Raw genomic sequence first — 12,494 nt, 5'->3', positions numbered from 1 at the left:
AAAATGCCATTAACAACTGGGGCAGAACCTCCTAGAACAGTACATCTAAAGCTGTATCCTATCGCAACTTTCCAGTAAGAACGGCTCAGGCTATCCATGCTAATACCTGCTTCTACAGCAAGTTGCTCCACGGCCACCCACAAATGTACAAGCACCGTCAGTGTGGCCGAGGGGCTTCCCAGAGCAGCCTTCATTGGTCCTCACTGAAACTCAGATGGGTTTCACTAGGGTCCGGCCGGATAATGGTTCCTGAGGTTCTCTGTAGGAGCGAGCTTGTACCGCATCTCGTTCTCCTCCTGTTCCTAAGGCTGAAGCTCTGGGTCTGGAAGCATTTCCATTTTTTTTGTTTGTTTTGTTTTGTTTTGTTTTGTTTTGTCACATCCAGTGTTGCTCAGGGATGACTTCTGGCCCTGCACTCAGGAATGACTCCTGGCGGTGCTCAGAGCACCATACTGGATGCCAGGGACCAAACCCGGGTTGGCCGCTGGTAAGGCAAACGCCCTCCCCACTGTACTATGGCTCTGGTCCCCATTTCCATGTATTAAATGCATCCAGATTCATACTGAACTGATACAAAAGGGGATTCATATAGACAGACAAGTTTGGGGGCAGCATGGGCTCCCCTCATTTAAGATTTCCTTTTCCAGGGTTGAAGCAATAGCACAACTAAGAAGTCTGCAGCCAACCCGGTTCAATGCCCTACCAGGCATAGGGTCCCCCAAGCCACACCAGGAGAGACCCCCAAAAACAGAGCCAGCAGGCCAGCAGTAAGCTGTAATACTATCCGGTGTGACCCCCTTCCAATAGGAAAAAAGAAAAAGAGAAAGAGAGATTTCCTTTGTCAGTTAGATCATCTGAATTGTAGGCAAATGACTGATCCTCTCCACCAGGCCGCTATTAGGATCAGGTGGGAAGTCACAAGACAGAGAATGTCCTGGCCCCCTCGCCACAGGACACGATGGGAAGACATTCCTATGGAAAGGGCCGGCGCTCACTGATGAGCCAATCCATGCCCACGCGGTGAATTCAACAGGGAGGTCTTGGCCACGGAAGGCGGGAGTCAGGTCTGAGGGGCCTCTCGTTACCCTGGTGACCTGGGAGAGCCTCTGCAGATATGGACATGGGATTAAGGCAGTGGTGATGCCCCTGGGGAGCATAACAGAGAGGCAGAATCCAGAGCTGCCGGCGCTGGCCCCACAGAACCTGAATCACTATCTAACAAACGGCCAGAGGGTGTGCACTGCCGGGGGAGTGGTGGGAATCACTGGGTAGGGGGCACGAGTGAGGGGTCCCCACACGCCATCTGTGTGCCAGTTCCTCGCGGCCCCTGACCTGCCTCCTGGGCTTCCACGGTGCATGCGTGTTCAGTGAACCGTGGCATGTGGGAGGTTCCTGCTCTCTGCAACAGGAGCCACCCCGGGGCCCAGGGTAGAGTTGCCCCGAGTCCATGCCCTCACCTGTCTCTGCGCCCACTGTCAACGTAGCACCAAGCATTGTAACATGCCCTGGCTGGGGTTTATTGTTTCAATGTCTAAATTTTATTCAAGCACCACGATTTACAAAGTGAGTGGACGGCTGAGTTTTAGACGTGTCATGTGCTGGCCCCGGTCCCGCCATCCCGCCTCGACCCCACACTCTCTCTGCCCCCCAGGACGCGAGCTTCCGTTCCATCGGCATCTCCTTACCTGGCCAAGCAGCAGGGAGCCAAGTTCCGGTTTAACTACCAAGTCCCACGGTCTGGGCTTTCTCATTCACGGGAAATGGGACGAAATGCTCAAGCGAGGCTAAGTGGCTCAGTCCCAAACTATTTCTGATGCCCAAGAGGAAGAAATCTTCTGGGGGAGGGCGAGGGAGAAAAGAGCAGGAATAGTTTTCCTAGAATAACATGAGCTGCAGTTCAGAGCAGGAGTGTTCTGCGAAAGAAAAATCCATTTCCCAGGCACAGGAGGGCAAGGTGGGAAGTGTCCGAGGGGTTCCCCTACCTGCTAGAGGCCTTTAGGGGGCAGGAAGACAGAGGCCTTTAGGGGTCCCGTCAGACAGCCAGCTGACAGGACTGGATCAGAGCCAACACCGCTTACGGTTTCTCTCTTTCTTTCTTTGTGGTCTTTGGGCCACACCCAGTGGTGATCAGGGCTTACTCCTGGCCCAGTGCTCAGGGATCACTTTTGGCAGGATTCAGAGGGACCGCACAGGACGCAGAGTATCAAACCTGGGTTGGCTACAGTCAGGGCAAATGCTTTTACCACACACCCCCATACTAGGTCTCCGGCCTCATTTGGTGTTTCTTTGATGACCCAACAGTGACTTGAGATCAGAAACCGCACTCATTTAAGGAATTAGTTGGCACCATGTGAACCTCAGTATTTAAAGAAGCAGATTTTCAGTTTTTGTAAATGGCATCAGAAATAACCATTTGGCGAAGCTCTGGGTTTGGAAACTGGCTCTGACACTAATTCATATGAATTTGGGCAAATGACTTCCTTTTATAAAACAGATCGGCAGAAAAGAGCAAAACGGAATGGGGAGGGGGGACACTTTGTTTCTCTCGTTTATGAAATAATCGCGGCTTCGACTTGGCTGCGCACAGACAATTCGCTGGAGTGCTTCTGTCGTCAGCTGGCGAGCGGCCACCCCGAAACTGGCTGACGAGGCTCAAAGCAAAGCCTGGACAGTGGGCAACATGTCGAGGGGGGAAAGTCACGATGACCCCTGCAACGACTCCCACCAGCACACGGGCTGGAAGGGGAAGGTGAGCAGAAGTGCACGTCTGCCAGGTGCCAGGGAAGGAGACCCGCAAGCCTCGTGAAACATCACCGGCCATAGAGCCGGGCACCGCGGGGTCACCAGGGAAGGGGCAGCGTGAACTCAGCCGGAAGTTCTGGTGCCCACAGAAAGAAGCAAACGCTACAAGTCGAGGTGCAGAGGGATGAGAACTATTGCCCCCAGGCACTGGCTGCTCCACAGTTACCAGCACCCCAATGTCACATCCCCTAAACTGCCTATATTCAACCCGGCAACTCGACTTCCACCTTTCCAAAGGGAATCATCCAGAACCCCGGGTGCAGAGGGCGGGGAAGACTTCATGCCCCATGACATGCCCGAGGCCCAGGACGCATGAAGCAGACTGGCCAAGAAATCCAGCAGAAAGCCTGCAGAGAGACAGGATGGCGGGGAGGGCGCCTGCCTTGCACCAGCCAGCTGGGGTCAGCCTGGCACCCCCTATGGTCCCCTGAGCTCTGCCTGAGCCCTGCCAGGAATGATCCCTGAGTGCAAAGGCAGGAGTAAGCCCTGAGCAGAGCTGGATATGACTCCCCTTACATCCTACAAAAAAAAAATTTTTTTTAACTAGTAACATATTGATATAGAGATCAGACTATTATACCAAAATAAAACTAAATATGGTACAATCTTAATCTCTAAAAACTACACCTAGAGGACAGAAAGCTTGCTTTAAAAAACACCTCCAGAAGCATTTTTCTGAGAGTTCCTTTTATGTGGGGGCCACACCCAGCAGTGCTCAAGGCTTACTCCTGGTTCTATGTTGAGGGATCACTCCTAGAGGGCTCGGCAAACCATATGGAAAGCTAGGGCTTGAACCCAGGTCGGTCACATACAAGGCAAGTACTCTACCCACGGTGGTATCTCTAGCCTTCTGTGTGAGGCTTTAACCAGAGAGCTGCAGGAGAAGGGAAGGGGTAGCACTGCCCTCCTGCTGTTCATCGATTTGCTCGAGCAGACACCAGCAACGTCTCCGTTGTGAGACTTGTTGTTACTGTTCTTAGCATATTGAATACGCCACGGGGAGCCTGCCAGGCTCTGCCGTGCGGGTGGGATACGCTCGGTAGCTTGCGGGGCTCTCTGAGAGGGACAGAGGAATTGAACCCGGGTCGGCCGCGTGCAAGGCAAACGCCCTACCCGCTGTGCTATCGCTCCAGCCATGCCAGGCACGGCTCATGTCTGACTTCTCAGAAGGGCGCTAAAGACGGCCCGGCTGCAGGTTCTGAGGGCGCTGGAGGCCCAGGTCCTGCCGAGAGTCACAGCCCCAGGTCCTGCCGAGGGTCACAGCCAGCTCTTCTCAGGAAGAGAAGATGTAGCGGAAGAGAGAGCAGAGGGCGCTGAGTGACCATTCCTCTGCGGAGGTCTGGTTTTATTATCATTATTCATTTAGGTTTGGGGGCCCTATCCAACAGCGCTCGGGGCTCCCTTCTGGCTCTGTGCTCAGGGATCACTCCCAGTAGGGATCAGAGAACCCCAAGAGGGGGCAGGACTCGAACCCAGGTTGGCTCCTGCAAGCAGACCGCAGCTCTCCCTTGTGAGGCCGGCACAGCGCTGCCATGAGCGGAATTTCCTGCAAAGACATGTCCTGACAGTGGAGCCCGGGGCCACGGGCATGCCTGTCCCTGGCGGCCTCAGGCCCACACGACGTGCTCGACAGGCTCTGAGGCTCCCCCAAAGACCCCCGAGGCCCCAAGCGGCGAAGACTGCAGGGCCCAGCCCTCGAGTGCAGCTATTTCCCGCCAGGAAGACCCGCAGTGCTCTGGGGCACCGTCTTACCCTCAGCCCTACCCCAAGCACCCAGCCCACTCGCCATGCTGGCCTCGCACTGGACATTCCCCCACAAATGGCTAGTCCAGGGCAGCGGTTCACCACAAAGCTCCTTTCCAGAAAAAAATAAATCACTTAGCCCACCCCCTCATCCCAGAAATCTACCTTCCTTAAACATACAAGCGTCTCCCTGAGTCGCACCTGAGGCTATGCCCTCACTGGTGTCCCAGAACCCCCAGGGCTGGGGCGAGGGAGCTGCCCACTTTGGGAAATACAGGCCTGGCCGGGCTTCTCTCTTAGGGGCACCTCTCGAGCACTGCCTGGAGGAAGCATCTCACAGCCAGCTAGCCCTCGGTTATCATATGCAAAGGTGGGCTGGGGGCTGGAGCACGTGTCCGCACATGCAAAGCCAGCTGATGACCTGCGATGCCCGCGCCCTCTCCCACATTCCAGAGTCGGGGTCACCCTTTTATTTCTAAAAGAATAAAATGAAAAGACTCGCTCAGAAAAAGGAAAGGAAAACAGAGGAGCCAGAAAGGCCCTGGGTGCGGGACGCTCCTGTTTCCTTGACGACGAGAACCGCCCCCACCCAGCTCCTTCCTGATGCTCTGATGCTTGAAAGATGCTCAAGTCCAGTCTCGTGGGGCCGAGAAGCTCCTCCCTGGTCCTTCCTCCTCTTCCCTCCCAAAGCACACTTGGGGGCTCCCACCTTCTTGCAGAGGGATTTACCGAGAGCCCAGGATGAGAGCTGGACAGATACACGGACCCTGCACAATGGCCGCTGCCGTGGAGCGTGGCCCGACGGTGCGTGCAAGGCCAAAGGGCAGGCAGTGAAGAGGGAGACTGAGGGCAGAGGGCTAGCAAGGGGGATCCGCATGTGGCCACAGCGGAGGGGGACTGTCCCCCAGGGAGAACCTGAGCAGCCCTGGGCAGCAACGTGGGCATCACATGCTCAAGGCCCAGAGTCAGGGCGGCTGGGACCCGGACAGGCTTTGTGGGAGCCGCGGTTTGACAGGGTAGTGAGCAGGCGAGGGAGCGGGGGGCTGGAGGACGCATTCACGGTGCCCAGTGGGGGACAGAGAGCAGCAGCGGGGGTGGGGGCACTCCTGGGGGGGGGGCGGTGTGAGGCTCAGAAAGAAACTGCAGCACCCACATGAGGCATCTGTGAAGACTTTCAAGGGGGGACCCCGAAGCCCACGAGGGGAGGGGACGGCGGGAAGGGGACCAGGGCAGAGGCAGCAGGGGGAGCCAGAGGGACGCATCGGGGTTGTTTGGCCGCTAATATGATATTGAAAAGCCTCTGACCTTTGTCCTTTGACCTTGGAAGAAATCATCAAAGTGTTTCAGCAAGGAGACCTGGACCGTGCTGTCGTCGTACTTGATCAGGAAGTAAGGCAGGGCCGGGACGCCCTCGCTCTGGCAGAGGCCGTCGTACGCGCGCTCCAGGGCTTGGATCTGAAACGGGAAACATCCGTGACGGTCTGGATAGCGCCTGCGAGGCGCTGAGCTCAGGGCCAGGCTGGAAGACCAGAAAGGCCCGCTCACTCCCCTGTGGATCGTAGAGTTTGGTTTTGGGGTTCTCCCGGGAGTGCTCAAGGGCTACTCCCAGCACTGTGCTCGGAGACTGGACTGGCCTCTCATGTGGACTGCCTGTGCTCTAGCCCGCTATTTTTTTTTGCAGCAAAAAAATAAAAGAAGAAAACATTTAAATGTCCCCAGATAATGGACGTGGCTGGCTTATGAGAGGCCCCAAGTTTGATCCCCAGCACCGTATGACCCCTGAGAACCCCAGGGTGTAGCCTCTGAGCACTGTAGACCGAGCACCCCAGGGTGTAGCCTCTGAGCACTATGGCCCAAGCACCTCATCACCGGGCAGAGAACAGAGCAGCTAGGCGCACACTGAGGGGCAGAGTGTCTCGGGGACTGTGCCAGCCCCCTGCACCTCTGGGTAGGCCCCTGGTCGGGGGAGTCCCAAATAATCCAGTAGGCATTTAGACCCATTCCCAGGAGATAGGCAGAGACAGGGCCACTGAGGTCACTCTTGGCCCTGCGGACAGGGTCCCAAAGCTGCCAGGTGCAGAGGTTCGGAGACGTTTCCGACCTCATCCCTCCTTCCTCTGACACCCAGGCATGACCCTTGGCTGATGCTCACCCCCCTGGCACTAACGGCTTCAGAGAAGCCCTCATGGGTGGTCACCCGGGCCCGTGTCTGCACACATGCAAGGCTGGGATCACAGACCACTCCCTCCCACAGCTCAGCATCATTTCAGGCTCTCCTGCATCCCCTGGAACCCGACACCCAGAGCAACCAGGTGTAGCAAACTCCACGCATAATTCCCCGCCACCACCCCAACCTCCACGCAGAGCTCCACACCCTCAGGAAATCAGAGCTAAATCACAAGCTCTGATATAAATCAAAACAAATGTATTCCTCGGGGTTCCCTGGCCTTAGCTCGGGGTTCTAGTGATGGGCATACTGAGGTGGCTGAGGGGCCCTGCCCGGGAGCAGCAGAAGCCTCTGGTTTCGGGTCTCGGCTCACTCCATGGCTGGAATCTTGGCACTGCATTTCTCAACCATCACCAAAGGCCTCGGTAGCCTGGAACAGTCCCGGCTGGCTCCGGGCACCCAGGCCTGATGCCAAAGCCTGCAGCGAGGACCAGGAGGAGGAGAACGACTCTGCAGTGACTCTTCTCTCTCCAGAGCAAAGCTGCCCGGGACGCCTCTGCACTGAGCACAACGGCCCGGTCGGCAAGGGCTCTGCTCAATGCTCAGCAAAACATTCCTAGAATTCCTCCGGCCTGGCTATTTTTTTAATAGCCAGGGAGCAGCTGGAGAACCACGCCCTCGACTTCTTCAGAATGGTGAGTCAGATTGTCTGTACATCCCCCAGACCACCGTGGAGGGCTCTTCCTCCACACAGGATTCCTTTCCCTATTGTTCTTTCTACTTCTTGTTTGGGGCCACACCTGGCAATGCTCCGGGGTCACTCCTGACTCTGCACTCAGGAATTACTCAGGGGGACTGTATGGGATGCCAAGATCGCAGCTGGCTGGGCCACACGCATGGCCAGTGCCCTCTTTGTCTGAATTCAGATGCACCAGATACAGTACTCATGTCCCCCACGTCCAGGGTCACCTGCATACCTGTTTCGGTGAAAACCTCTGATCCAGGCCCACTGGCCCCTGAATGAGGGGGACACTCTCCGGAAGGCAGAGGGCAGGGGAGCAGAACCAGTAGTAGAAGTGGTACTTCTTTAGGTCCTAGGAGAGACGGAGAAGGGAAGGGGCTCAGAACAGGGCCAGCAATTCCACGGCAACGTAACCACTAACCATAACCACCACGTCACCGCGGGAGATAGAAAATCTCACACACGCGGGATCCGCTCAACCCCAACAGAACCCAGGGTGGGTGCGATAGTTGTGTCCTATCACTCTCACAAGCCCCCGGGTGCAGCATGACATCCATGATGCCCATCACTGGCCTCTCGCTCACGAGCAGGAAAAGCCCAGGGAGCCATTTCTGCAGTCACCATGAGAGTTTCAAACTCGGGACCCCTGGGGGATAACATCATTCCATGCCGAGACAGACAGGTGACGCTGAGGGCGAGGAGGGGAGAAGAAGAAACAGAACAACGACAGAGCAGGGAGCGAAGGAGCAAAACTCTAAGGGCTGGAGCCACAGCCCAGCAGCGGGGAGGGCATGTGCCTGGCACGCGGCCCACCCGGGTTCAACTCCCAGCCTCCCTTATGGTCTCCGAGCCCACCAGGAGTGATCCCTGAGCTCAGAGGGAGCAGTAAGCCCCCAACAAAACAAAACAAAAAATTCTGCCCATGGCACCAAGCTCATTCAATGTGCCATCTGGGGCCGTACCCCCAAGCCCGGTGTCTCCCCAAGTGAGTGAGGCTGGCATGTGGCTGAGGGAGCCTGCCCTCAAAGCCCGCGCACACTGAGATAACAGCATGCGGTCTCCTCTGCACCTCTGTGGCACACAAGCCCAGCTCAGAGCCTGCCCATCCAGGCAGGGTCTGGCGGATCCTCAGAGCCAGTGACGGAGAGGACAGACCCGGCCTCGAAAACGCTTCTGCACAGTGTGGAGGGCGCAGGAGGATCACTGTGAGACCCACAAGAGGCTCAGAGGACACTGGGGGCCTGGGGACCTCAGTGACCACCTCAGTGACAACCACTCCCCACCAGCGGCAGGGGTGCGGCTGGACTCACTCACATGGCCGGAAGCCACAGAATGAGTCAGCGTTACCACGGACCATTAATGCAGTGGGGCTGGCTAATTAATATCATTCAATCTGACCACAATAAAAAGTGGACAATTGATGGCTTTTTGAGATGGCAGCCACATACTATCCAATTCACTATCGTAACCGAGTCATTTATTTTTGATGTTCGCAGAACATTTGCATCATTCCAGGAAGAAGCCCCATTAGTAGAATGGGAAGCAATTTGTTATTACTTAGAAACGCCCAACAGCAGAGATGCCCACACCCCAATTCCAAGCCCCCTAAAACTACTCATCTGCTTCCTGTCTTAGTGGATTGCTTATTTGGGACTCTCCGCATCAGTGGAATAGCACTAGATGACTTTCAAATGTGGACATACTGAAGTGGGTCCAGAGGAGAAAGTGGTGACTCCAGACCCCACTCTCAAGCTCTGCCCACGATGGATCAATTAAGAACAAATTCTCTCTTGATGACAGCAGACTGCAAAACCGAAATGAATGGAAAGGACTGCTCCGGAGCTCCCGAGTTTAGATTCAAAGTTTAGGCTGGAGTCCTAGGAGCAGCAGAAAGGAAAGAGCACCAGTAGGGATGACTCTGTCCTCTCTGAACTGAACTAACACCGGGTCACTGATCATCAGGAAAAGGCAAACCCATTCAGGATGAAAGACCTGGTAGTTTGAGGGATGCTTTGGTCACCCTCCAAAGTCAGAAGCCTCGGATTTCACAGGATTCTTTTCAGGATACAAAGGACTGAGTGGGAATTAAATGCAAAGCCCTTGTGGCATAGATTTTAAGAAGGCAGAAGCTTCTAATACTTATTAAAGGCAGGCTACTTTTTAATGCGCAGTGAAAAGGATAACGCTGCCAGCACAGACGGACTCTAGGAAATGTCTCAAAATGTTAATGAAGTGAGTTGGAATCTCATTTTCCTCATTAAACGCAAACGATCGATTTGATTCTGTAACCAGAACTCTTGCTACTGCAAACACAAGTCTGTTCAGGAAGCAATTCCAGGAATCCTGACCTCGCGTCCCTGTACATCTGTCCTTATGGAGACCCTCCCTACAGGCTCCACTTAACAGCGAGATTAAAGCAAGACAAGCGCTGGAAGCATGAAGCCCCTCCCAGCCCACCCTCGTCACGCAGAAGGCTGAGAGGGCTCGTGAGGAAAGTGCTCCAGGTAGAGCTGCCCCTGCCGTGCCTGCCAGCTGGGCCGTTCTCTTCCCCTACGGCAGCCAATCCAGGGAGCAGCGTGTGGAAGACACAGGAGGAGGGAGGAGGCAAGGCTTAGAGCGTGGGCCACGTGTGGGAAGCGGATCAACACCCGAAGCCGAGGAAGCCAAGGGAGGCAGCGCGCTGAACACAGCCGGCCAAGGGTTCGTGCTTCGGAGTAAGAAACGAACGGAGCCCAAAGGAATGCACGGCCCACAGCATCCACTGCTGCTTTGGAACAGTGAATACTGGAAAGGACCTAAATGAACAAGAGTGTAGAGAGAGCACACCGACAAACAGACACATTCAACCCAACTATGAAAAGCCTAAAGGGCAAACCTACGGGTAGACAGATACACAGACGTGAGTATGCATGTGTGAATGTATGTATGGCATGAATGTATATACACATGAGTGTACATACGTGAATGTATATGTGCATGGCTGTATATATCATGTGTATTTATGCGTGGGGCTGGAGCGATAGCACAGTGGGTAGGGCATTTGCCTTGCACGTGGCTGACCCGGGTTCAATTCCTCCGCCCCTCTCAGAGAGCCCAGCAAGCTACTGAGAGTCTCACCCACACGACAAAGCCTAGCAAGCTACCCATGACATATTCAACATGCCAAAAACAGTAACAACAAGTCTCACAATTTGTTGTGAGACGTTACTGGTGCCCGCTCGAGCAAATCGATGAACAACAGGAAGACAGTGCTACAGTGCATATATGCGTGAGGGGACATATGCATGTGTACATACGTGTGTGTATGGAGGGTCTCCTGTAGCCCAGGGGCTCTGGGAGTGACTAGGCTGCACCTTCCCTTGTCCGCAAGGAACCTGCAGTGACCACAGCGTCTGACTCACAAGGAGCCTGGACGAGGGCGGTTCTGGCCAGCCAAAGGCACTGCCATGGCCATATCCCTGCCCAGGGCACAGACTGTCAAAGCAGCATCTGCACCCAGGAGGAAAGGGCCACTGGGAGACGGGGACCCTTCACTCACCGCGAACGTTAAGAGGAGGAACTTGTTGAGGAGGACGGGGTTCTCCAGAGCGGCGCCCGACTTGATGGACTCCCAGATCTGCGGGGGGAGAGAACAACAGTGATGCTGAAACGCACAGTGCAGGCACTCTGCCCTGGGCCCGGCCTGCCCGGCACACACTGCCCCCCAGCAGCCAGATTACACATAGCACCCAAGGGCATGGATGGACCAAAGGCCTCCTCAACCGGCCCTGGTGTAGGGGAGGTCACCAGGCCACTCTCAGGCCTCCCCTGGGCACCATCCGCTCCTGGTCACCTATGTGGGGAACCAGCACCGGGCCTCCAGAAGTGAAGGTGCCGGCCCCACCCTGATGAGGTCCATGGTGCAGCCACAGAAACGAGCCAAGGGTTGACGCCCATCCGGGCTGTGCTCTCCCGGGAGGGGGTGGGATGCTAGGGGGCCCAGCACCAGGGAGGGGTCCAGGAGGCAGAAAGCATCTGAGAGGGGCGGCCTTGCCCCGGGAGAGGCAGGAAAGCAAAGAGACGGGGAGTGTGTCTCCTCAGCAAGCCGCATGGGGCGGTGGGTTCCCGGGCACTCCCAGGGTGCTTGGCGACCAGAGGGCAGAGACCGGTCTGTGCCATCCAGCCAGCCGAGGGTGTGCCAGCAGAGCCACAGCCAGCCGGCAGGGGCAGGGTGGACAGGCGGAAATCCTCACTTGGAAAGCCCCCTCCCAACAAGGCCTAGACAGGTCAGACGAGACCCGGGGGGCTCTGCAGGGCTGAGGCCACTGGCTGAGGGAAGGATGGAGCCTCTGGGCGCATGCGCATCTAAGGAGCATGGGGTTCAGGCTCACGTGCAGTCCGGGGGGGACAGCGGGTCAGGGGACAGTGTAGGACAGTGGACCGCCTGTCCTAGGCTGGGCTGGTGTTGCTGGAGGGGGCAGCCGTGGGAAGAGAACACCAGGCACAGACTGGGAGGGGCTTGCTGGGGCCTGGTCAGCGCAGCCGGGGCAGGGTGGACGTGCGGGGAGAGCATGGGGGGCCAGGCGGAGGGGTCCGTGCCCCAGATGGACTCTGCGACCCAGCCCCGGAGACAGCAGGGGCAGGCCTGGGCCCGAGAACAGGCTCAGAGGGGCAGGAGGCCACTGTGTGAGTGGTCACGACAGACACAGGCACAGGCTGTGCCCACGGGGATGTCCAGCCCCGCTGACCGAGAGTCGGGGGTGACTCTCCGACCTGTCTGGCTGCTCGCTGGGTCCCGGGACAACTGCACGCGGCCCATCCGAGACCCTGCACCTGCCAGGGGCCTGCTGGGACAACTGCCCCGTGGACGCTGGGTCTTCCCGGCTGACCTCGTTCGCTGCCTGGTCCAGGAGCAGCTTCTTATCTGCAGCCTTGAACGCCTCGAGGGTGTTGGTATTGTACAGGGTCCCAACGGCGGGGCAGCAGTGGGCTGGCGTCGGGGCAGCCCTGCGGTGAGAGAAATGTGGATGAGCAGGGAGCGGGCAGCCACGGGACAGAGGG

At 56.7% G+C, this 12,494-nt stretch overlaps 2 protein-coding genes across 2 annotated transcripts in view; both read right to left on the bottom strand.

The window, feature by feature from the left end:
* The window catches only part of SLC6A1 (solute carrier family 6 member 1), a 298,182-nt gene that overhangs the window by 136,961 nt on the left and 148,727 nt on the right, over positions 1 to 12,494 (bottom strand). The gene's annotated exons all lie outside the window — the stretch shown is intronic.
* Positions 1 to 12,494, bottom strand: part of ATG7 (autophagy related 7) — a 175,687-nt gene that overhangs the window by 143,374 nt on the left and 19,819 nt on the right. The window contains exons 4-7 of the mRNA XM_056129621.1: positions 12,323 to 12,440; positions 10,993 to 11,070; positions 7,690 to 7,806; positions 5,851 to 6,000 (exon numbers count right to left, since the gene is read on the bottom strand). Coding sequence (XP_055985596.1) covers positions 5,851 to 6,000; positions 7,690 to 7,806; positions 10,993 to 11,070; positions 12,323 to 12,440 — 463 coding nt within the window. The remainder of the gene's footprint in view (positions 1 to 5,850; positions 6,001 to 7,689; positions 7,807 to 10,992; positions 11,071 to 12,322; positions 12,441 to 12,494) is intronic.

Source organism: Sorex fumeus, unplaced genomic scaffold, assembly GCF_029834395.1.
Source record: "Sorex fumeus unplaced genomic scaffold, SorFum_2.1 ptg000072l, whole genome shotgun sequence".
Classification (NCBI taxonomy): Eukaryota; Metazoa; Chordata; class Mammalia; order Eulipotyphla; family Soricidae; genus Sorex; species Sorex fumeus.
This window is presented reverse-complemented; position numbering and strand designations above follow the sequence as displayed.